This window comes from Lepidochelys olivacea (assembly GCF_965140295.1).
Source record: "Lepidochelys olivacea isolate rLepOli2 genome assembly, chromosome: 4".
Taxonomy (NCBI): Eukaryota; Metazoa; Chordata; order Testudines; family Cheloniidae; genus Lepidochelys; species Lepidochelys olivacea.
Window position 1 is genome coordinate 149604505 of NC_140414.1, and position 26063 is coordinate 149630567.

Consider the following 26063-nt stretch of genomic DNA (forward strand, 5'->3'; position numbering starts at 1 on the left):
TCCAGGCTTGGGGTTGGGGTTGACAGTGAACAGTGCATTGGCCATAGCAAGTCTCAGACACCTGAAATGCTGAGACTTCAAATGTTCTTCAATGAGATAAATTCTGTCTTTGCTGCTGGAGCCAAGTGTCCCCCTACAGGAGACCAGCAGCTGCCATTGACTTCAATGGGTATTGAATTCTGAGGCCTTCTTGGGGCCCAGCCTCCCTTCCAGCCCGTTGTCATGCACAGACAGTATCATTCAGAGGCCTTTGTGCTGCTCTCAGCCTCATGGGATTTCTGTAGAGCCCTCTCCTTTCCCACTCTCCTGGCCTTTGTGCAGCTCCAGGTTGGCTTTTCTGAGTACGGCAACATCTTGCTGACGTTGTGTGGAGCATTAGGAAGTGTTTTCTGTGCCGTGCTCAGCATGCTGACGTCGCCCACTGGCTGCTTCCAGCCCTCTTTGATCTGGGACCCTCATTAAACTGACATTGCATTTCTCCTCTCATGGGCAGCCTTGAAAAAGCTGGAATATTTGAGCTGCTAATTGCTTTCTTGTAATTAGTCAGTGAATCCTGCAGCCAGGGAGCCCTCAACTTCCTTCCCTGCGAGCCAGCTGCATGTGGGACGGAGAGTATAACTTCTAGGTTTGGCTTCCCCTCCCCATCCAGACTCAATACCACAGTGCTTCTGATTAGAGGTAGCAGGTCACAAGTGATCAGAACTGGTGGTGTGAAATGAGTTGGGCTGGTCTCAGCTATGCCCACAGCAGGCAGGTGCACACATCCCCACTGGTACTATCTGCTCTTTCATTAGCAGGCTCTGCAGAATTCTGAGGAATGTAAAGTGAGTGAATGAGTCTCAGATTTCTGAACAGGTGAGAACCCAGGGCTCATTCACTGGCACTTGCCTATGTACCAGTTTCCTCCAGTTTCCAGTGTTGGCCTTTCTCCCAATAGCTGCATCCCCCTGCCAACCGTCTGATCCAGGAAACTCAAAGGTCGGGTTCCCCCATGCGTAACCACATGCAAGATCTTTGCGATGTTCACATAGCATGGAGAAAGTTTCACACTGTGCTGCATTTGGTGAGGCGCTTCGTGCCTTCATGTCCTGATGGCAGTGGTTGTGAATCAGCAGGAGCTGCAGCTCTCTGACTAATCCCTGCAACTCGTGATTTCAGAAATCAAGGCTATAAGAAGGTGCTCTCAACCCAGAATGCAGAGGACTTAGTTACCCTGTCACCTGGACAGCAAGCCAGACTGGGGTGGGACACTTGATGACCATTGGGGTGAAGGGGAATGGTGCTATGCTGAGGAGAACTTGTAACACAGACCCCCAACTTTTCTGTGTGTAAAACACAATTGCAGGGCCTCTCATTAGGCAGCTGAAACAGTCGCCACTGAACTCTGAGCCTGGAAGTGACAAACCTCCAGGTACTTTTGATACACTGAAGTGATTGAAAGGCAGCTGCTGGCTGTTCTGTGGGGAGCCATGCCATAGAAATGCGCTTTTCATTACACAGGGAAAGGGGAGATGTAGCCGGACATCAGAGCGACAGAGATTGGAAATGCTGGGGGTGCCTGCCCTTGGAGATCAGAGATGGAGGCAGGGGTGTTAACCAGCTGTTCAGCTACACTGAAGGGAGCCCTAGTGTAGACAAAACTCCAGCAGCTTTCAGCATGTTTACCATGATGGCAGTGACACCCTGGGTGCATGGAGGGAGTGTTATCTCCATGCCTTCTTTGTTAATTGCACCCCCAAATACTCCAAACAGCAGGAGCCAATCACTGCCTTTTTAAGAACAAAAACTTGCTGGCAAGAGCCTGTGTAGTGAAAATAGCGTCTCCCTAGAGTTTATTGATTTCTCATTAAGTGCAGTGGTGTTCCGCCTCCTGCCTGTTATTTACACAGGGGCCTTAGTATGTCAAACAGGGGAGAGGTAAGAATACAAAAGCTGGTGCTACCCAAACCCTAGACTCAGAGAGAGGGAGAGAAAGGAACAGAGTGCTTGGTGTGTCAGCAATAGAACGTCTCTTTGGCAGTGGGGACCTCACGCATGTCCTCTTGCCTTGGTGATGTGGCCTTTGCATCCCCCCCCTCAGGCAGCACCATGGGTCACAGGAACCAGAAACATTTGCGCCTGGATTTTTTGGAGTCCAGTTTTGCAGGCAGCTTCGGCATCGGGGACAGCTCTTGCCAAGTCGGTGTGGTGGCCCGGGCTATCGTGGGGGAGCTTTGCCTTGACTCACTCTCAATGCTGCTCAGCACCCTCTGGAAGCGGCCTTCCTGCTGCCGAAAATCATGTTCGACGCTGTGGAAGACACAGAACAAAGAAGAAAATATTAAGAAACATTTCATACAATAGGTTTCAGAGCAGCAGCCGTGTTAGTCTGTATCCGCAAAAAGAACAGGAGGACTTGTGGCACCTTAGAGATGAACCAATTTATTTGAGCATAAGCTTTCGTGAGCTGCAGCTCACTTCGTCGGATGCATCTAACGAAGTGAGCTGTAGCTCATGAAAGCTTATGTTCAAATAAATTGGTTCATCTCTAAGGTGCCACAAGTCCTCCTTTTCCTATTTCATACAATAATAATTCAAGGACAATCAGTAGTGGAGTCCTCTTTCCACAAGCTACCCCTGCCCTGCCCGGATCCACCTTGCCAGGGGAGTTTAGTGTCCATGCCCCTTCAGGCCTCAGTCTCGGCTGAGACTGTTAACAAGCTGGGCTAGGGGCTTTTATGATGTGGACACCTGTACTGGCCTGAGACATCAACACATTTCCCACCAGCCGCTGAGCTGATGTCAGATGGGAATGATTTCAGCCCCATGGAGCACTAATGAGATTACATGAGAGTAACAGTCAGCAGTCTGTCCTCAAAGATCCTGACGTACATTAACTAATTAAGTCATTTATAGAACAACTTTTCTCCCACTGGGTCCCAAAGTGCTTCAGAAACTTTTCTGACTGTCCAGACTATCCCCAAGGATCACTCACCCACAACTCTGGGGTTAGCCACAGCAGCACGCACCAGAGCTAGAAAGCAACTCTAGCCTTTGAGGGGATGCACAGTTATAACAGACAGTTATTCTATATGAATGTGTGATCAGGGTCCGTCGAACCACCACTCCACCCCAGCAAACCCTCGCCCATCAGCAAAGGCTTACCTGGGCCATGCACTGTGCCCAGGAAGCTGTACTCCCTCGCTCAATCTAAAAGGAAAGCACCAGAGCATGGATCTAGACTGTTCTCAGTGGTAGTGGATGACAGAACGAGGAGTAATGGTCTCAAGTTGCAGTGGGGGAGGTTTAGGTTGGATATTAGGAAAAACTTTTTCACTAGGAGAGTGGTGGAAGAAGGCTTCAGTGCTGAGCCTGAGCCCCTTTCAGCCTATCATATCTTCCAGCCCGACTCAGAAACGAGGCCCTCTCACAGTCAAACATGGCTCCACCAGCCCTCCCGCTAAACACCTGTTTACAACAAGGGAGCTTGAGTGAGGCAGAAAAATCAGAGAAATTAGGCATGAAAAAGAGAGCATCTACTCACTGCTTTGGTAGGTGCTGGGGACTGAGGTAACATGGTACCTCCCCTCCTCCTATCAGCTGGCTGGGGAAGCAGGAATGCGGGCTTTTAGGCAGTAGACCTCTGCCTAACATCCCTTCTGTACTCCAGGGCAGGATGGAAACTTGCCACAGTGAGAGAAGCCAGGTCCCTGCCCTGCTCCTTTGGGGAGTCAAATAAGAATGGAGCGAGAAGGAATTCTTCCTCTGGCCTTATGGCCCCTGGGGCAGCACATTCCTGGTGTCACTAGGCCCCGATGTAAAGAAGGCTGCGGGAGCGGTGTGTAAAGGGTTAATGTATGTCCTAATGATTGAAGGGAGGTTTGCACACCCCATGCTCTGGCTGATCCACCCCAAAAGCTGCCCCCGGATGCTCTTCCCCTTAAGGAATTGAATCTTGCTGTCTCACAGCGGATCAGAGCCATTTTGTTCTATCTACAGGCAATAGAAGAATGGCTGCTGTTAGCAGGAGACCTGCATTCTGTTCCCCCATGTGACTGTGGGGAAGGCATTCTCTCTCTGGGCCTCAAGGAGCCTTAGCCCTGTTCCTGTGCGTGTCTTTTCTACGTGACTGTGAGCTCCTCAGGGCAGGGGCAATCTGTGCTGCGCCTAGCACCGTGGGACCTTGATCTAAGTGATGCCAATAATAACAGAAAAGGAGGACTTGTGGCACCTTAGAGACTAACCAATTTATTTGAGCATGAACTTTCGTGAGCTTATGCTCAAATAAATTGGTTAGTCTCTAAGGTGCCACAAGTCCTCCTTTTCTTTTTGCGAATACAGACTAACACGGCTGTTACTCTGAAACCTGTCCATAACAGAATGAGCCTTTCCCACTGTACGCCAGGGGCTTGAGGAACGGAGCTCTGTAGTGGCCAGAGGGAATGCCCGTCTCCCTCAGCTGCAGTAGGAGCACTGACTTGTTGGCAGAGCAGGCAGGGACTCCACCATTAACCCTCAGCTATTGCACTGATCTCCACTTACCCAGCCTGCACCTTACCCTGATGTCTCCTCTGTACAGTCTCAGTCGCCCAACATTCCTTGCAACAGAACCAGGCTCTCAGCGTCTGGAAAAGGTCACAGGGTCCAGGCATGACGCTGTTTCTAGTGTCTGTTGCCTTGTGCCTGTGTGGGTCTGACTAGAGCACTTTGTTCATCATGTGGATGGCAGCTAAGCCCAGAGGGAGTCCACAGTCAGAGACAAGAGTTATACAACCCGTCTCCCTCAGCTGTGACATCCCTCCCAGTCACAGTGCCCACGGAGACAGACCTGTCAATCCCCGTTAGCACTGAAATCCCCCACTAGCTATACAGGAGGAATTTGCTGTCAGCTCTCGTGTAAGCAAGCACAGAGCAAGAGATGCACAACAAGGCACCTCCAAAGAGAGAGATGCACACTGCAGCAGGGAGAGACGCCCGCCCACAGCTATGGAGGGGAGACAGCGTCCTGTATGCAAAGAGAGGTGGGGGCAGAGGCATACACACAGGCAGAGATGCACCCACATGAGCACACAGCATTGCTCAGAGACCCACCCATCAGAGTGCCATTCAGCCTTCAGTGACACAAACCGAACAAGCGTCATTAATGATCAAATGAGCACATGCACAGAGAGAGCAGGGTGCACAGACGTGGAAAGAGCCTTAGCCACACACACAGGGACACCCAGCCTGACATACACAGTGAACAGCTGAGAGTACCCCTCCTCCCACAGGGTAATGGGGACAGTGTCCCCCAGCCCTCCCTCATTCACAGACCAAGTAGCAGCTGTCCCATTCCCTTCCCTCCCCCTTCCGCTTGCTCAGGGCTTTGTGGCTTCTTTGCCTTGGACTGATTTGGACCTGGGGAAAGAGGGAGACGGAGACAGGCACTCCCTTGCCCCCAGGCACAGAGGACTAAGAGCTGGGCCCCTGGGATCCCACACTCCACCCGCTAGGAGCCATTACCCAAGGAGGAGGCATGTCTGGAGGGGCGGGGGGAGTGCCTGCCATAGCAGAGAAGCAGCACAGGCTGATGGGGCTCAGCAGTAGGTGACAGTTTGCAAGGGGCTGTCACTCCTCATGCAGAGCTTTCACATGACATTCACCAACAGTCTCACTTTCCAGCAAAGGCTCTTTAGCTCAGTCAGATGGGAGGGGCACAGACTGCTGGCCAGTGAAAGGGGAAAGAGGCTTAGGGAGCTCCCCAAACAGACATGCAGCTCCACTGGCACCCCTCGATCTCACCCCTCAGAGCCCCCCTATTCCAGCCATGGGCTCCCCTCACGCACAGGACATAGATTTTAAAGCCAGCAGGAACTATCATAATCAACCAGTCTGACCTGCATAACACAGGCCAGAGCAGTTCATTGAGCTGGAGCATATCCTGTAGCAAGAGAGCCATCGAATCTTGATTTAAAGACTCCAAGCAAGAGAGAATCCACCATATCCCTGGCTAAGTTGTTCCAGTTACCCTCACGTAAACATGTGCCTTAGTGTACTTTGAATTTTTCTCGCTTCCAAGCATTCCAGCCACTGGATTTCCCATGCCTGCTGACTCGGACTCCTGGGGCTTGGGCTGCAGGGCTGTTTTAATTGCAATGTTTCAGTTTCCTATCTGAATTTGTCTAGCTTCAACTTCCAGACACTGGATCATATTTACCTTTGTCTGCTAGACAAAAGAGCTGTTAGCAAATATTTGATCCCACTGTAGCTCTGCCGATGCTCCTCAATCTCAGCCCATAGCCTTACCCCTGCTGTGTCAGGCCTTGCCTCGCCCTGCACAGCTCCCCGGGCACAAAGGCACAGCTGAAAGTTCTGGAGTATGTGCACTAAGTGTGCACCCATCCTGTGTGCCTGGCCCACTTTGAGACGTAGAGCATGGTTTATATTGTGCAGCAAACAAAGCTGAACATGAGCTTTTGACACGGTCTCTCACAGTATTCTTGCCAGCAAGCTGAAGTATGGACTGGATGAATGGACAATAAGGTGGATAGAAAGCTGGCTAAATTGTCCGGCTCAATGGGTAGTGATCAATGGCTCCATGTCTAGTTGGCAGCCGGTATCAAGTGGAGTGCCCCACGGGTTGGGTCTGAGGCCGATTTTCTTCAATATCTTCATAAATGATCTGGAGGATGGTGCGGATTGCACCCTCAGCAAGTTTGCAGATGACACTAAGCTGGGAGGAGAGGTAGATACGCTGGAGGGTAGGGATAGGATACAGAGGGCCTTAGACAAATTAGAGGATTGGGCCAAAAGAAATCTGATGAAGTTCAACAAGGACAAGTGCAGAGTCCTGCTCGCTTACAGACAGCCCCCCAACCTGAAGCAAATACTCACCAGCAACTACACACTACAGAAACGCTAACCCAGGAACCAATCCCCGTAGCAAACCTCATTCCCTACTCTGTCCCCATATCTACTCTAGCGACACCATCAGAGGACCCAACCACATCAGCGGCTCATTCACCTGCACGTCTACTGCTGTTATATATGCCATCATGTGCCAGCAATGCCCCTCTGCCATGTACATTGGCCAAACTGGACAGTCCCTTCGTAAAAGAATAAATGGACACAAATCGGACATCAGGAGTGGTAACCTACAAAAGCCAGTAGGAGAACACATCAATCATCCTGGACATTCTATAACAGATTTAAAAGTAGCTATACTTGACCAAAAAACCTTCAGAAACAGACTTCAAAGAGAAACAGCAGAACTAAAATTCATTTGCAAATTTAACACCATTAATTTGGGCTTGCATTGGTACTGGGAGTGGCTGGCTCATTACAAAAGCAGCTTTGCCTCTCCTGGAATTGACACCTCCTCATCTGTTATTGGGAGTGGACTACATCCACCCTGATCGAATTGGCCCTGTCTCACTGGTTCTTCACATGTGACATAACTCCCTTCCCTTCATGTGTCATTATATAATGCCTGCATCTGTAATTTTCACTCCATGCATCTGAAGAAGTGGTGTTTTACCCAGGAAAGCTTATGCCCAAATAAATCTGTTAGTCTTTAAGGTGCCACCTGACTCCTTGTTGTTTTTGTGGATACAGACTAACAGCTACCCCCTGATACTTGCTACAGACTAGGGACTGAGTGGCTAGGCAGCAGTTCTGCAGAAAAGGACCTAGGGGTTACAGTGGACAAGAAGCTGGATATGAGTCAACAGTGTGCCCTTGTTGCCAAGAAGGCTAACAGCATTTTGGGCTGTATAAGTAGGAGCGTTGCCAGCAGATCAAGGGACATGATTGTTCCCCTCTATTCAGCATTGGTGAGGCCTCATCTGGAGTACTGTGTCCAGCTTTGGGCCCCACACTATAAGAAGGATGTGGAAAAATTGGAAAACGTCCAGTGGAGGGCAACAAAAATGATTAGGGGACTGGAACACATGACTTATGAGGAGAGGCCGAGGGAACTGGGATTGTTTAGTCTGCGGAAGAGAAGAATGAGGGGGGATTTGGTAGCTGCTTTCAACTCCCTGAAAGGGGGTTCCAAAGAGGATGGAGCAAGACTGTTCTCAGTGGTAGCAGATGACAGAACAAGGAGTAATGGTCTCAAGTTGCAGTGGGAGAGGTTTAGGTTGGATATTAGGAAAAACTTTTTCACTAGGAGGGTGGTGAAGCGCTGGAATGCATTACCTAGGGAGGTCGTGGAATCTCCTTCCTTTGAGGTTTTTAAGACCCAGCTTGACAAAGCCCTGGCTGGGATGATTTAGTTGGGGATTGGTCCTGCTTTGAGCAGGGGGTTGGACTAGATGACCTCCTGTGGTCCCTTCCAACCCTGACATTCTAGGATTCCCCAGTGACCCAGCTATGGCTGACAAGATTTCCTCGCACTGGACTCTTCCATCTGGGTGCATCAGGCCTGCAATGACCCTCCTGGGATACATCAGCACCTCTGTCCTTCACCCATGTCTCACACAGGGAGGAGCTTGCAGGCCAGGACTCCCCGGGGCATAGGGGCCTGTTGAGGAACCGTTAGGTTGTGTCTGTTTGCACATTGCTCCTCAGCCCCTACTTTCATAGGCACCGACTCTGTGGGTGCTCCGGGGCTGGAGCACGCACAGGGAAAAAATGGTGGATGCTAAGCACCCACCGGCAGCCCCCCATCAGCTTCCCTTACCCTCCCTGTGCTTCCTGTCTGCCGGTGGCTCTGGAGATCAGCGCCTCCTCCTCTCTCCCCATGCCTCCCACCTGCTGCGATCAGCTGTTTCGTGGTGTGCAGGAGGCTGGGAGGGAGGGGGGAGGAGCGAGGATGTGGCGTGTTTGGGGGAGGGATGGAACTAGGTAGGAAGAGGCAGGGTGGGGATGGAGTGGGTGCAGAAAGAGGCGGGGCAGGGGTGGGGCCTTGGGGGAAGGGGTGGAGTGGAGGAGGGGCCTGGGGCAGAGACAGGGGTCAAGCACACTGGGGTTGGCGAGGTGGCTCTTACCTGTAGATGATGCAGGCGCAGTCCCGGCAGGTCCCACAGTTGGCGATATCCTGCCCTGTCCGGTATGAGCATCTCCTACAACAGAGCAGAAACCCCATGAGCAAGGAGCCCTGGGGTTGCTGTTCCCAGTGTCTCTCAGACCCCTCCCTGTAAGAACTCCCCAGGGGTCTGTGACATCACTCCATTGCCATAGGTAGGACAGTGATGTCAGTGAGGCAACGCAGCAGGAGCCAATGGGCCAGGGTGATCAGAAAACGTCCTGGAGAACTGCAACTGGCAAGAAAGAGAGAAGGGGCATGGAGAGCATCGTGACGGAGTGGCTAATGAAGAGGGGCTGAGCATCCGGACCACAGACAGCAGAGTTGTGGGTGGGGTGGCAGCACCACTCACAGCTTTTGGAGAGGAGGGCAGGGAAGCTTCCAGGATCTTGGCTATGGGAGAGGAAGGCTGGGTTCTAGGAACCCAGGACTCCTGGGTTCCACCTCTCATTCTCCGAGGGAACCCTGCATGCCGCTGCTTTCTCCTCAGCACAATAGAGACAGTGGCTCTGACCCATCTCTGGGAGGTAATGCCATCGTGAGCAGAGGGTTAGGATAAGCTCACTGCCTGGCCACTGATACTAGATGGTTTCAATAGATTCCCCAGGCCAGAAGGGACCATTGTGATCATCTAGTCTGACCCCGCGTACAGCACAGGCCAGAGACCGGCCCCACAATAATTCCCATAGCAGAGCTTTTAGAAAAACAGCCAATCTTGACTGAGAGATTGCCAGTGATGGAGAATCCATCTCGACCCTCAGTAAATTGTTCCGAAGGTTAATTACTCTCACTGGTAAAAGTTTCCACCTTATTTCCAGCCTGAATTTGTCTATGTTCAGCCATTGGATCGGGTTATACATTTCTCTGCTGGACTGAGGAGCCCCTTATTAAATATTTGTTCCCCATGTGATATTTATAGAGTCCCTGCTCCCAGGATAGAGTCCCCCATCCTGTAAGTGTGGCTACGTTCTTTGTTGCTAGATGTACACATTCTCATACAGCCATATTAGAATGCATATTTTTTATTCACATCCAGGTTGTCAAGGGATCTAGCTCGCTCTCTAGCAGTGACCTGTCCTCTTCACTATTTACCACTCCCCCCATTTTTGTATCATTTAATTTTCAGTGCAGGGCCAAGCTGGGATGGGACCCTTCCCAGACTCAGAACGGACTTTGTGCTTCTCACAAGATTGCAGATCAGGGTAGTAGGAGCAGTAGAAGGCCTGATCCCCCTGCCATGTGCCAACCCTACATGATCACCCTGCTGGAGCTCCCCCTCATGGCAGCTTAGCAGAGAATTCGGTGGTCCTTTGCACGCTGAGCTCTCTGGGAAGGCTGTGGCCTCTAGAAAGCCTGGGGTGAATCCCACCCCAAACACCACACACTTTGTACCTGCGCCCTGCATAGCTGACAGTGTGAGAAGCGTGGAGACAGAGCCCCTTGTTGGTATAATGTAGCGTTTGTGGGATGAGAAAACCATTAGAAGGATCAAGCTGGATGGACAGATAAAGACAGCCAGCCTGGGTCAGCCCCATGACCCATCTAGCCCAGTCTCCCATGTCTGACAGGGGCCAGGACCATTTGTCTCTGCGGAAGGTGTAAGAAACCTTGCAGTAGGCAGAAGTGGGCTCATCTGCTCCAGCTGAGATCTCATCCAGTCCACGAGGTGATAAGCCCTGCCTCAGGGCTGGAGCCAGTCCTTTTCAGGACTTGCTTCTGAGCATCAACTATTCACACACACGAGTACATTCCTCTGTTCTCCACGCAGATGCCCAGCCCCTCTTTAAATCTTGATAAGATCTTGACCCTAACACCATCCTGTGGCAGAGAGTTCCAAAAAATAATTACACTGTGTGTGAAAGTATTTCCTTTGATCGGTTTGAATTTCCCTCATTCAGTTTCATTGACTGTCCGTGTGCTGTGAACCAGGGAGAACAGGAGCTCCTGCTTCCACCACCCATCTCCAGCCCATTCAGTACTTTATAGACCAGTCTCCTCTAATGCATCTCCTCTCTAAGGGAACAATACCAGGCTGGTCAGACCCTCATGGGAGAATTTGTCCAAGACTCAAATCATTCTTGTTGCTCCTTCATCTCTGAGCCCCCACTAATTCCGCAGTACACCAGGTGAGGTGAGATGGCCAGTACGGCACACAGTATCCAGATTCATGTTAAATGCCAAAAGGCTAGCAGTGATCACATGACTAATATAGTGAACATCAGTGTAAATGGGATAGGACCTGAGGCTAAAATAGGGAAAGAACAAGTTAAGAATTGCTTATACAAGTTAAATGTTTTCAAGTCGGCAGGGTCTGGGGAAATACATCCTAGAATATTTAAGGAACTGGCTGAAGAGATCTCTGAGCCATTAGCAATTATCTTTGAGAACTCGTGGAGGACAGGAGAGATCCCAGAGGACTGGAAAAGGGCAAATATAGTACTTGTCTATAAAAAGCGGAATAAGGACAACCCAGAGAATTATAGACCAGTCATCTTAAATTCAATGCCCATAAAGGTAATGGAGCAAATAATCAAACAATCAGTTTGTAAGCACCTCAAAGATAATAAGGTGATAAGTAACAGTCAAAATGGATTTGTCAAGAACAAGTCATGTCAAACCAAGAAGCCTTGTGGACGAGGGGAAGCAGTATATGGGATATATCTCAACTTTACAAAGGCTTTTGATAGTCTCACATGATCTTCTCATAAACAAACTAGAGACATAGATCTTAGACAAACCAACAATAAGGTGGGTACACAAAAGGTTGGAAAACTGTTCCTGGAGAGTAGTTATCAGTGGTTCACTGTCAAGTTGGAATGGCATACTGAGTAGGGTTCCATAGGGATATGTTCTGGGTCTGATTCTAGTCAATATCTTGATCAATGATTTGGACAATGGCATGGAGACCACACTTATCAAGTCTGGGGATGGTGATACCAAGCTGGGAGGGGCTGGAGGATAAGATTAGAATTCAAAATGATCTGGACAAACTGGAGAAATGGTCACAAATAGATAGGATTAAATTCAATCAGGATAAATGCAAAGTACTCCACTTAGGAAGGAACAATCAATTGCACAAATACAAAATAGGCAGTGACTGCCTAGGAAGGTTTCAGCGCTGTAAAGTAGCAGTGTAGACAGTGCCACAGCACTGGGAGCCACTCCCCACGGGGGTGGGTTTTTTACAGCGCTGGGAAAGCTCTCTCCTAGCGCTATGCCGCGACTACATAGCCATCTTATAGCAACATACCCTTAGAAAAAACTCCTCCTTATTTCTAGCCTGAATTGGTCTAGCTTCAGAATTCAGCCACTGATCTCATTCTGCCTTTGTCTGCTAGATTAACGAGCCCTCTGCTCCCCATGCAGGTAGTAACTGATTGTGATTACATCCTCTCTTATCCTTCTCTTGGATAAACTGCATAGATTGAGCTTCTTAAGCCTCTCACTATGAAGGCCGGTTTGTCAGACTTCGAATCATTGTAGCTCTTCTCTGGCTCCCTTCCAAATTTTAACATTCTTTTTGAAATGCAGACACCAGAACTAGCCAGGCTTCAGGCACATTGGTAGAGGTGGATGTTCTGGTATCCAGATAGGAGCAGACTCACACTATGTCCCCATGTCTGGCATAGAATCATAGAATATCAGGGTTGGAAGGGACCTCAGGAGGTCATCTAGTCCAACCCCCTGCTCAAAGCAGGACCAATCCCCAACTAAATCATCCCAGCCAGGGTCTTGTCAAGCCTGACCTGAAAAACTTCTAAGGAAGGAGATTCCACCACCTCCCTAGGTAACACATTCCAGTGTTTCACCACCCTCCTAGTGAAAAAGTTTTTCCTAATATCCAACCTAAACCTCCCCCACTGCAACTTGAGACCATTACTCGTCGTTCTGTCATCTGCTACCACTGAGAAGAGTCTAGATCCATCCTCTTTGGAACCCGCTTTCAGGGAGTTGAAAGCAGGTATCAAATTCCCCCTCGTTCGTCTCTTCTGCAGACTAAACAATCCCAGTTCCCTCGGCCTCTCCTCACAACTCATGTGTTCCAGTCCCCTCATCATTTTTGTTGCCCTCCGCTGGACTCTTTCCAATTTTTCCACATCCTTCTTGTAGTATGGGGCCCAAAACTGGACACAGTACTCCAGACGAGGCCTCACCAGCGTCAAATAGAGGGGAACGATCACGTCCCTCGATCTGCTGGCAATGCCCCTACTTATACAGCCCAAAATGCCATTGGCCTTCTTGGCAACAAGGGCACACTGTTGACTCATATCCAGCTTCTCGTCCACTGTAACTTCGAGGTCCTTTTCTGTAGAACTGCTGCCGAGCCATTCGGTCCCTAGTCTGTAGCGGTGCATTGGATTCTTCCGTCCTAAATGCAGGACTCCGCACTTCTCCTGGTTGAACCTCATCAGATTTCTTTTGGCCCAATCCTCCAATTTGTCTAGGTCCCTCTGTATGCTATCCCTACCCTCCAGCGTTTCTACCTCTCCTCCCAGTTTAGTGTCCTCTGCAAACTTGCTGAGGGTGCAATCCACACCATCCTCCAGATCACTAATGAAGATATTGATCAAAACCAGCCTGAGGACCGACCCTTGGGGCACTCCACTTGATACCGGCTGCCAATTAGACATGGAGCCATTGATCACTACACGTTGAGCCCGACGATCTAGCCAGCTTTCTATCCACCTCATCGTTCATTCATCCAGCCCATACTTCAACTTGCTGGCAAGAATACTGTGGGAGACCATGTCAAAAGATTTGCTAAAGTCAAGGAACAAGTCAAGGCATGGGTCAGGGGCACTGGTGCTGCTCCCACGTCCCCATTCTCAGGAACAGCAGAATCAGTGAAATGAACAGACATGAATACTGAGTGCTTTGTTCGGAGAGACCTGACCGCACACAGCAGGGAGGCCTGGACCCCCAACTGGGGTGCCTTGGGGAGTCAGTCTGTGCTCTCACAGTTGCTGCATCTTCCTTTTTCTGGCGAGAGCAGTCCGAATTGCCTGCTGAGTCTTGCGGTCGTCTCTGCCAATCCATGTTGTACAGGAAAGGGAAAGTGGCAGGATACACACATGCCCGAAACTTAGGGAAGACAAGGCATACTGAGCTGTAAACCAGGAGAACATGAGTTCTAATCCCAGCTCTTCCACTGGTGCAAATATTTTTTTGCCCTTCCCAACCACTAGTAACCCAGGGCTCACACCACCACCTTAGAAGAAGGCAGCTAGCATTTACCTGTTTTACAAATAACTAGGAGGTTCCAACAGGTCTCTACAGGTAGGCCTAGGACTAGAATCCATGTGCTTAATATGATAGACCCAAACCTCATCCACTTTGCCCTGCGGCCTTTCTGAAGCAATGTGCCAAATTATGTGCATGTGTAACCCCACTGATGCAATGAGGCTTGGTGTCACTCTCTGGTGGTACACCACATATGGAGGATTCTGAGGGTAGGTCTACACTGCAAAAAGAAACAAGCCACACCTGTGGCAGCAAATCTCAGTGCCCGGATCAACGAACTGGTGCTGGCAGGGCTCACGCTATGGGGCTAAAATAGCAGCTCAGACATTCAGGTTTTGGCTGTAGCCCAGGCTCTGAAACCCCGTGAAAGGGGGTGAGGCCCCCGAGCCAGGCTCCAGCCCAAGCCCAAATGTTTACACTGCTATTTTCAGGGCCACAGGCCAAGCCCGCATCAGTTGACCTGGGCTCTGAGACTCACTGTTGAGGAGGGGGTTTTGCAGTGTGAACATAACCTGAGTCTATTACTACTTCCATGTTAATGGAGTTGGCTGTGCTTTTAGAGCCAAGCCTTGAATTCAGTCCTTGCAGACAACTCAGCCTGAAGTGTTATGTTTGGCTGTGATATCTACAACCACTACATCATACTGTGTCCCCAGTGCTAAGAACAGAAACCAGTAACCCTGATACGCAGCATCCCACCGCTAGCTCCCAAACAGTTGTGTGCTTGGGACAAAATGGGTCATGTCTTTCTCGATGGGCTGACCCACACACAGGATATTAGCAAGCTTTCCTCACCCCTCACTTCCCATAGCTGTGGAAGCCTGTGTGTGGATCTACAACTCATGGGTTCAAACTCTGTTAATGACTCTCACAGTGTGAGGACTCTGCAATTAATATTGTTATCTTATATTGCAAACCATCCTACAGAGAGGTTGTCATAAATATAAAGGGAAGGGTAAGCACCTTTCTGTATACAGGGCTATAAAATCCATCCTGGCCAGAGGCAAAACCCTTTCACCTATAAAGGGTTAAGAAGCTAAGATAACCTCGCTGGCACCTGACCAAAATGACCAATGAGGAGACAAGATACTTTCAAATCTGGAGGTGGGGGAACAAAGGGTTCGTCTGTCTGTGTGATGCTTTTGCCAGGAACAGATCAGGAATGCAGCCTTACAACTGTTAGTAAGTAATCTAGCTAGAAATGCTTTAAATTTCCTTCTGTTGAATGGCTGATAAAATAAGCTGTGCTGGATGGAATGTATATTCCTGGTTTTGTCTCTTTGCATCTTAAGGTTTTGCCTAGAGGGATGCTCTATGTTTTTAATCTGATTACCCTGTAAGGTATTTACCACCCTGATTTTACAGAGGTGATTCTTTTACCTTTTCTTTAATTAAAATTCTTCTTCTAAGAACGAAAAGGAGTATTTGTGGCACCTTAGAGACTAACCAATTTATTTGAGCATAAGCTTTTGTGAGCTACAGCTCACTTCATCGGATGCATACCGTGGAAAGTGTAGAAGATCTTTTTATATACACACAAAGCATGAAAAAATACCTCCTCCCACCCCACTCTCCTGCTGGTAATAGCTTATCTAAAGTGATCACTCTCCTTACAATGTGTATGATAATCAAGTTGGGCCATTTCCAGCACAAATCCAGGTTTTCTCACCCCCCCCCCCACACAAACCCACTCTCCTGCTGGTAATAGCTTATCTAAAGTGACCACTCTCCTTACAATGTGTATGATAATCAAGGTGGGCCATTTCCAGCACAAATCCAGGGTTTAACAAGAACGTCTGGGGGGGGGGGAGGAGGAGGGTAGGAAAAAACAAGGGGAAATAGGTTACCTTGCATAATGACTTAGCCACTCCCAGTCTCTATTCAAGCCAAAGTTAATTGTATCCAATTTGCAAATGAATTCCAATTCAACAGTTTCTCGCTGGAGTCTGGATTTGAAGTTTTTTTGTTGTAATATCGCAACTTTCATGTCTGTAATCGCGTGACCAGAGAGATTGAAGTGTTCTCCGACTGGTTTATGAATGTTATAATTCTTGACATCTGATTTGTGTCCATTTATTCTTTTACGTAGAGACTGTCCAGTTTGACCAATGTACATGGCAGAGGGGCATTGCTGGCACATGATGGCATATATCACATTGGTGGATGTGCAGGTGAACGAGCCTCTGATAGTGTGGCTGATGTTATTAGGCCCTATGATGGTGTCCCCTGAATAGATATGTGGGCACAGTTGGCAACGGGCTTTGTTGCAAGGATAGGTTCCTGGGTTAGTGGTTCTGTTGTGTGGTATGTGGTTGCTGGAGAGTATTTGCTTCAGGTTGAGGGGCTGTCTGTAGGCAAGGACTGGCCGGTCTCCCAAGATTTGTGAGAGTGTTGGGTCATCCTTCAGGATAGGTTGTAGATACAATTGGATACAATTAACTTAGGCTTGAATAGAGACTGGGAGTGGCTAAGTCATTATGCAAGGTAACCTATTTCCCCTTGTTTTTTCCTACCCCCCCCCAAGACGTTCTTGTTAAACCCTGGATTTGTGCTGGAAATGGCCCAACTTGATTATCATACACATTGTAAGGAGAGTGATCACTTTAGATAAGCTATTACCAGCAGGAGAGTGGGGTGGGAGGAGGTATTTTTTCATGCTTTGTGTGTATATAAAAAGATCTTCTACACTTTCCACAGTATGCATCTGATGAAGTGAGCTGTAGCTCACGAAAGCTTATGCTCAAATAAATTGGTTAGTCTCTAAGGTGCCACAAGTACTCCTTTTCTTTTTGCGAATACAGACTAACACGGCTGTTACTCTGAAACCTGTCTTCTAGGAACCAGATCGATTTTCCATTGTTCTTAAGATCCAAGGGTTTGGGTCTGTGTTCACCTGTACAAATTGGTGAGGATTCTTATCAAGCCTTCCCCAGGAAAGGGGGTGTAGAGCTTGGGGGGATATTTTGGGGAAAGACGTCTCCAAGTGGGCTCTTTCTCTGTTCTTTGTTTAAAATGCTTGGTGGTGGCAGCATACAGTTCAAGGACAAGGCAAAGTTTGTACATTGGGGAAGTTTTAACCTAAGCTGGTAAGAATAAGCTTAGGGGGTCTTGCATGCAGGTCCCTACATCTGTACCGTAGAGTTCAGAGTGGGTAAGGAACCTTGACAGAGGTAAATTTGGATGGTGTGTTAATATTTGTTTTACTGGTGTAGTTTTAGGGTTTGTATTTTGTTTAATGGGAACTGTCCCTCTAAGAAGGTAGGACATTTAATTGTGCAGTGGGTTTGCTAGCAACTGAGCGCACTGGTGGGAGGCATTGCCTGTGTATGCAGAGAGGAGAAGACGCTGCCTGTGTGAGCTGCAGAAAAGTCTGCACTTGAACTGATCTTTCCAGACAGCAGCCTCATTTGCCAAGGGGTAGCAATAGTATGTATGGGGCCTGGCTGCTTCAGGATAGTGCTAATGAGCTCTGGAGCCTTTCTCCTGGAGGGCACCGGTTTGAATCCTACCTGGCTCAGGAGGGATTGACAGCAGTTCCCATCTAAGGGACGTCTGGTGGCCCCTGTCTGAGAGGAGTTTGTGAATCTCAGCTCCCATGACACACACTCATCCCTGTGCTTTACCCTGGCTGGCAGACTGGACTACCCGTGACATGTAGGGGAAGGGGGAGGGCAGGTGTGTGTTGGCATGGGGAGGGCTGAGAGCAGGCAAGCGTGGGGCTGGTGCATCATGGACAGGTGGGGGTCAGCGGGCTGGCATTTTGTCAGTGCTGTTTGGACAGTAGTTCCCTGGAGTCGTGTTATCCTTTCCTGACCTGACACCTCATTTGATCGAGCCAAACCTATGGTGGTGAGCCCGTGCACCTTGTCTTCCCCCACAGCATTGCACCCTCCCTGGCAGCCCACCTGCACCCTGCTGCTCACCCATCCCGCTGGGCCTCCTTCTTCTCCAGGTCCTGGATGACATCCAGCAGCACCTTGATGGTTTGTTGGCTAGTCTCCAGCACCCCTTCCAGGGACTGCAGCTGTGACTGTAGGTCCCCCATTTGCCCGGGTCCCACGCTCACATGTCCCCGAGATGTTAGGAAATGCTCATCCCCCTTGGACAAACCCACTTGCCCTTTGGCTGCAGCCACCAATTGCAGAAGGTCCTGAACCTGGTGCAGAGTCTCCAGCTGCTTGGCTGTCAGACAGGGCTCGCCCAGCGGCTCGTTGCTCCAGGGGACCTCAGGAGTCCGGGTGAATTGCTGTGTCCTTGGGGGGTGCCCCTGGCTGGATGTGGAGATCAGTTGCTGAGGCTCCTCCAAGTTCATGAGGCCACACTCAGTCTGGATGGCCTTTAGCCGGCTGCAGACACTGGGCCTTGCAGCCACAGGTTGGGACTGTCCACTGCTGGGAGCCTGGTGGCTGAGGGTGGCTGGTGTCTTCTTCAGCATGGTGGCTGTAGAACTGGGCTGGTTTGGTGGTGGCAGGACTGTGCTGGGGCTGTGGTTTGAAGGGAGGCAGCGGGGGCTGCCCCAGGACGAGCTGTGGCGTTGTTGCAGGGCAGCGGCGGGGTCTCCTTGGGAGGGACACTGAGCTGGTTGGCCGAGCCCATGGCTGCCGGTCATGCAGTTATGAGCAGGCTGGCATGGCAGGTCCTGCTCAGACTGGCTCCTGCTCCAAGGCTGTGGCTCTGCAGGTGGCCCAGGCTGTCCACATGGCACAGAGGGAGGGCGCAGGGGCCACGGAGCAGGGGCACCGTGGCTATCCTTAGGGCTCCCACAGTTCCTGGTGTATGCAGGGGGCTGGGAGAAGCAGAGGCTGGGGCTGGGCACTGGGGGGCAGCCCTTTTGCTGGGAGGTATAGTTGGCAGCGGTACACCTGATGGTCCCTGGATAAGGTGGGCAAGGAGCCCTGGGCGGTGGAGTCAGCCCGTGGCACAAAGTGGCATGTGGAGCGGGGCCTGGCTGCCCCTCTCTGCTGGTGTGCTGGGCGAGGGGGGAGGCAGGGAGGTGGTTGTGTGCGGAAAGGCTGGTGAGGGTGCACTGGGGGAGATCCCTGCTGGCTCTGGCAGAGGCGGGTGCCCTGGCTGGGCCCCTGCAGCCTGTCTGGCTCTTGCTGGGCTCCCAGGCGGTGGCCAGCACCTCCTCCTGGGCGAAGTCGCAGGTGCTCTTGCTGCGGACGCGGGAGGCTGGGCATTGCTGTTGGAGGCGGGGGGACGTCTGGATGGCCGTGCTCAGACACACCTTGCTGGGCACAGGCAGCGTCAGTGAGTGCGGCTTGGCCTGGTGCCAGCTCCACTGGGCGTCCGAGACATAGTTTGCCACCAGCTCCGGGGAGTCCCGGGGGGGCGTAGAGGCACATGGGGTGTTGGTGTCGGGTGTGGCTGCTGGCTCCTGGGGGGGGCTCACCTCCTCCCCAGGGTTACCGTCTACCAGGTCCTTGAAGCGCACCTGCTGGGTGCGGCTGCGTCGGCGCTTGAGGCGGGTCTCGATGTCGGGCGAGTCGCGGTTGAGCAGCACCGAGCGTACTGTCATGGCTTTCTCCGGGCTGCCCTCACTGCTCCGAGCCAGGCAGGGGCTGGTCTCCTTACTGACCATCTCGTGCCGCCCCGCCCTCAGGCCCGAGGCTCCACGCCCATGCTCCTCCGTCCTGCTGCTTGGGAAGCTGCAGTACACGCGCTGCGACCTGGCGGAGGGAGCATCTCCTCCGCCTGTCAGAGCTGCGGCAGGAGACCCGTGCTAAGGGCTGCCCATGGCTTGGGCAGGGGGGCAGCTGGTTTCATCCTCTGCTGCCTGTGGGTCTCGCTGATGGACTGGTGACCAGGAGGAAAGCTGAAGAGGAGATGCAGCATTGAGGCTTCTTGGCATGCTGTCCTGGCCGTCCTGCCTCTGTCCTTTGCCCCTAAAGCTTCCGACAAAGTGCCCCAGCATAGCTGGCCCTGAGCCTGGTCTGGGGCACCAGGAGTCCATTCTCCTGGCTGCTTTTCCTTCTTAGTCACCCCCAGGGTTGGCCCCCCTGGGGGCAGGATGGCAGCAGGTCCAGGCCCAGCTCATGGCCCTTACGCTCCCTTGGACCTGCAGAGACAGAGAGAGACTGTGTGAGCATGGAGCCAGCACAGGAGCTGCAGCACGGCACGGTCTCCTCTCACGTTCCCTCCCAAGGGCAGCAAAGTTTCTAGCACACATGGCTGTCTCCGCACAGAGTTGCTGGCCCCTTTCGAGCCCTCCCTCTCAGCTCAGGCAAGATCACAAACCCAGAGAGACAGGTTCTGATCTCCCGCGCTGCCTCTTCAGCAAAAGGGGAAAAGGAAGTCCCTGTAGCATAAACACAGTACAAGTTCACAGCTCAATTCAAGCAGAAGAAACTGTTAAAAATAGCTCTGCCACAGTGGGGCTAAGTGCACCGAGCTCGGTGCAGGGCAGACAGGCTGTGCCAGGGAGCCAGCTCCACACAGGGCAGTGACAGGCCGGGGTCCTGGGTGCAGGGAGCCAGCTTACACCAAACATGGTGAATGGGCCAGTGAGAGAATGTGCATCAGCCCTGAGCCAGCAGCCTTCCTGCTGCTCCACGGAGGGCACTGCTGGCAGTTCAGCAGGAGTCCAAGGGCTGCATCTGTTCCCATTTCGAATACAAAGAGGCAACCTGTGGGAACTACAAGTCCCTGCATGTTGCTTTTCTGAGTGGAAGGTGTCCAGCCCTTGCTCTTCCATTCAAGGGCACCCTCCCCCCCATCAATTCTGCTGATTCCCCTCAGTCTCAACCTGCTGCTCCCTCTCCCCATTCCAACCCTTGGCTCCCCCACACAAAGCAAGGCTGATGGTCCTCAATCCTGAACTTCAGTCCCCCCGCTACTCCAGGCCGGGGCGCTCCGCCTGCAGCCGCCCCTCATTCCCCCTGGTTACTCCAGACCCGGGCGCTCTGCCTGCAGCCACCCCTCATTCCCCCCGGCTACTCCAGACCCGGGCGCTCTGCCTGCAGCCGCCCTTTATTCCCCCCACTACTCCAGGTGTGGGTGCCCGGGACAGTCCATAAAGCAATCTCGTCTGGAGGAGCAGGGACTTTTCCAACTCAGCTGAGTTGGGATTTTACTCAGAGACCCCCGCCTGCCACCTGGAGGCTCTAGGTTTGCCGTGCATTGTATCTAAATGACATGGCACAGAACCCTTCCCCTTCCCTCCCTTCAGGCACTGCAGTTGAGTTTAGGCCCCTATCGCTCCTCGTGTCAGAGGCAATTGGAGTCACTGGCCACTGCAGGGCCCTCGGTTCTATTTCTGTAAGCAATGGTAGATACAGCTACTAGCCCAGCCCAGGGCAGGAGAGTGCCCTAAGGTCTGTTTCATAATGCTGCACTCACTCGCACACATGCTTCCCAGTGTGGGCACCGACACGTCTTCCCTGCCACATCAGCTCTGCAGTGAGAACACACGCATCCATTCCCACTACCCCGACTGTGTGAGACCCGCACTCCATGCACACCCGCACTCCACCACCCCTTGATCCCAAATCACACTCAGGCATACATCTCCTGCTGTACCCTATACCAACTCCAGTCATCTCCGCTCTCCTTCCATTCCTGCCTCCCGTCTGCCCCAGCTGGGTTTCCCCACTCCCTCCTGCATGCAGCACAGCACAGCACATGCTCAGCAGCCTTGCTTGAGTTGCCCCCTGCCACCCTCCAGGCAGCTCAGGGGATGTGGAAGAGTCTAACAGCTCATTTCAGAGAAGAACTCAAGGAGAGGAACTGCTTTGGAGCTGCAGGGACAGTTAGAGCCACTAACACGCTGGGAGCAATGCTCCTTGGCCTTGCAATTTAAGCTGTGTTTACACTGCCACTTTCAGCGTTAAAACTTTAGTCGTTCAGGGGTGTGAAAAAACACCCCCTGAGCGAGAAACGTTTTAGCACTGAAAAGCACCAGTATAGACAGCTACCTCCGCTCTTTCGGGGTGGTTATTTTTTATCTCCAAGAGAGCTCTCCCCGGGCAATAAAGCATGACTACACTGCCCACGTCACCACAGCCGTGCTGTAACATGGGCAGTGTAGACATACACAAAGTGTCCCTGATGTCCAAGGTCTGTGAATATCCAGAGGTACCTGCTGAGTGGGCGAGGAGCAGAGCAACTCCAAAATCCCCCCGCGCCCCACACCCCTCCCTCCGCACCCTTCCAGTGCTGCTGCCTTGCTCTCTACAGCATGTGTGCAAGGCTGGGCCTGGTATAGAAGGGAACACCCCCTGCAGCCCGCATTCAGGCCCTGCTCCCTAGAGCACGCCCTGTCCTGCCCCCCACAGTGCCTCATTCTGGGAACTCTGCACAGCCGGCATTGCTGCGGCCACATCCCTTGCAGCTCGTTCTTGCTGTAACCAAGCTGACGACTCAGCAGAGTGGCCAAGAGTTAGCAGGTGCTGAGAACAAGCAAAGTTCCCAGCTGCTGAGTGAGCTGGATTCCCGACCCCTCCCGCAGCGAGCAGCAAGCTGCACAGCTCAGAGCTTAGCAAAACCAAACCAGAGCTGGGAGGGAGCTGCCTGATCCCTCCCGCCTTGGGGCATCCCCTTCTGGAGTGGTGGAGGGTGGTGCTCACAACCAGCCTGCCACCCAGTGCCTGATGCTGCAGCTTTCTGCTCAGCATTCTGCTCAACGCGCCACCCAGCCAGACGCCCAGTCGCAGGGCAATTTCCTTCCTGCTCTTGGAGCCGTGCCCAGACGTAGGGAGATGCTTGTAAGGCAGAACAAAATGAAGACACAATAGATGGGACACCTAGTTAGTATGGACAGCAACAGGCTGGAGAGAGTCATTACTCAAGGGACTGAGTGAGCTGCAACCTCCTTCTACAGCACCCAGCGCGCTGCTGTTCCCGAGAGCTGCAGGGTGGGAGCCGCAGCAGGGTGGGAGCCGCAGCAGGGTGGGAGCCGCAGCAGGAGCCAGCCAGAGTCCAGTACAGCAGGCAGGAGGGGTTCAGGCAGTGCTGCCTAGTACAGTGAGAACCACCCCCACCCCGCTCTGGGGAAGGAAAGGGGAACATTGCACACACTGGCTGCCCTGAGAGCACTCACTCAGGGTTTATACACAGACCCCACCTCCCAAAGGCAACCCCGAGCTTCCCTGTGCATTTCTGAGCACAGCACAGCTGGCAGGAAGCACTGGGCGTGTGCCCTCAGTGGGACAAGGCTGCGGGACTCGGGCCATGCTGTCCTGGGGATGCCAAATAGGATGGGGGAGTAGCTGCAGGGGGAAGGGTCACTATGATTCTTGCCATAATAAACTGATGGCTCCATCCAGTGCATGGACCCCCTGCCAGGGAGGCCCCATTCACTCTCGGAGGCCATTTTCTAAGTCTCTGCCTGAGCTTAAGCCATGGCAGGTGCCTGCCATGGACAGGTCAAACCAGACCTTGGGCTCTACCAACTCCCCCAAGGGCACCCAGCAGGCCCGTGGACACTAAGCCAGGTCTTCTGAGTCCCAGTCCAGTGCGATCCACTGGCATTTGCTAACTTGAGTGCTTGACTTGGGTTGGGGCAAGGGGCTGTAGGTAGTACATTGGGAGGGGAGTGCCAACTCAGCAATCTGTCACTCTGGTAATGGCTTTGTTCTCTCCCTGTAAGAGACTGGGGACCCTAGTATTTATTGTATGCATTGTGGTAACTCCTAGGAACCCCAGTCAGAGATCAGAGACCTATTGTGCTGTGCACTGTACAAAGTACAGTCCATGCTCCACAGAACTCAGGCTGAGCATCAGACAGGATATGACAGGAGCATGGACGAGAGATGAGGGTAGCACTGATTGCAGTGACACCCCCCCTCCCCCAACTCATGTCACGTCAGTATTGGGACACAAGTGACAGGAGATGGAGGAAGTCATTGCAACCAGTAGTAGGCACTTATCGATATCACAAATGCCCCACAGAATTGGTCAGTGATGCACAATGTGGGAATTGAGGGCAGGGCTAGCAGCGGGGTCAAGGAGCGCTGGCAGAGTTAGGTGTCGGGAAGTTTTCACAGGACCTGCCCTTGTCTGTACTATGGTGTAGCTGATGCTTCTCCTTTGAGTTCTGTCTGCACAGAGTACACAGGGAGCCCTCTGTATTGTAGTCATCACCCCTCAAGAGCAGTGACCATTGAAGCTGTGCATACTTCCCTGATGAGGTACGTCTACACAGCATTCTGGAGCGAGTGGGAGTGAGCCCCACAGCCCGGGGTCAATAGACATGGGCTAGTGGGGCTCGCACGAGCAATAGCTGTGTACACAGAGCACTGAAGTTGCAGCTCGGGCTGGAGCTCATGCTCTGAAGCCCAACCTCCTCCCTAGGCTTCAGAGGACTGGTGAAAGCTAGGTGCTTATAGGTCTGTCAGCCCGACGTTGATCCAGGACACAATACTGGAATAGCAGATATAGGACTCAGATGATAAAGGAAGGAAGGTAATATAACTAATGACAATAAGCACAGGTATATGGAAGACAGATCCTGACTGACTTGGGATCTTGTTTTGATGAGATTACAAGTTTGGTTGTTTAAGGTAATAGTGCTGATGTACTACACTTAGACTTGGTACTTTGATTAAGAAACTAGAATGATACAAAATCAACATGGCACAAATTACATTGATTAAAAACTGGTTAACTGATAGGTCTCAAAATGTAACCGTCAATAGAGAATCATCATCGAGCAGGTATGTTTCTAGTGTAGTTCCACAAGGATCAGTTCTTGGCCCTGTGCTATTCAATATTTTTATCAATAACCTGGAAGAAAAACTCATCTCTGATGAAGTCTGCAGATGACACAAAGATTGGCGGGGAGGGGTGAAGCAAGCAGTGAAGAGGACAGGTCACTATAGAGAGTAATCTAAGATGGGCACAACTAAACAGTGTGTGTTAATATGGCCAAATGCAGAAACAAAGGGTGCAGGCCATACTGACATGATGGGGGATTCTATGCTAGGAAGCCGCGACTCTGAAAATAACTTTGGGACATCAGGTGGATAATCAACTGAACATGAGGTCCCAGTGTGACACTGTGGCCAAAAGGGCTAGTGTGAGCATTGGATGCGTGAACAGGGGAATCTCAAGTAGGAATAGGGATATTATATTCCCCCTGTATTTGGCAGTGGTGCAAATGTGATAACGTGTACAGTTCTGGTGTAGCAGAAGTTGACGTATCTTAGATTGACTTACTTAGAATCACTTACTTCATGTCCTCGCAGCACGGGATCGACGGTGGCTGCTCCCCAGTCGACTCCGCTTCCGCCTCTCACCCTGGTGGAATTCCGGAGTCGACAGCAGAGCGATCGGGGATCGATCGCTACCCGCCGATCCGGTGGGTAGTGTAGACATGGCCTTAGGCATATACCCCCTTCTCTTTTCTTCTCCTCTCCCCTTCCCCCCACCCCCCCAAATGATGTCTTAGAAGAGTTTAGCTTCAGAATCAAGGCCTGGGACCTGAAAGCCCCTGAATCAACCTCTGCCATCAAGGGTGGAGTCTGTTGATCAGTCCTGTAGCCCTCAGGATCCCTGCAGCTGCCATCCAACTTGGGTTATATCCAGTGTCTGATTCCTCAAGATCAATGGCTACCTTGTCTGGTGCATGGACAGCTCCTCCATGGACACCAATAACATGGCCTGTAACATGCCACCTTATTCCTGTGGAGCTGATCTGCTGGTTCTGGTCAATCCAACAGAAAAACCAGACGACATTGTTTCCACATCTGCAACCTCCCTTGTTAGGGACTCTGGGGATCATCCTCCTAAGAGACAGACCCCAGCTCCACAAATAGCATCTAGGGATGTCTGTATCCTCCCAAATTACTGTGAGTAAGGTGTCTGATGACAAAGAAACGGCCAACTTCCTGCCTTTCCT

General features: G+C 51.5%; 2 protein-coding genes across 7 annotated transcripts in view; one reads left to right on the forward strand and one right to left on the reverse strand.

Moving 5' to 3' along the window:
* The window catches only part of LOC311519314 (dedicator of cytokinesis protein 2-like), a 338844-nt gene that overhangs the window by 203469 nt on the left and 109312 nt on the right, over positions 1-26063 (forward strand). The gene's annotated exons all lie outside the window — the stretch shown is intronic.
* LOC311519316 (uncharacterized protein) overlaps positions 1805-26063 on the reverse strand; it is a 33154-nt gene continuing 8895 nt past the window's right edge. The window contains exons 2-5 of one of the 6 annotated variants that reach the window (XM_084625733.1): positions 18151-20285; positions 8949-9023; positions 6983-7112; positions 2135-2289 (exon numbers count right to left, since the gene is read on the reverse strand). In XM_084625733.1, the coding sequence (XP_084481859.1) occupies positions 2278-2289; positions 6983-7112; positions 8949-9023; positions 18151-19808 (1875 nt within the window). In that variant the 5' untranslated portion in view covers positions 19809-20285 and the 3' untranslated portion in view covers positions 2135-2277. Of the gene's footprint in view, positions 2290-4537; positions 4605-6982; positions 7113-8948; positions 9024-18132; positions 20286-26063 lie in introns of those variants that run through there. The other 5 variants (XR_014711253.1, XM_084625732.1, XR_014711254.1 and 2 more) reach the window with 5 other exon arrangements.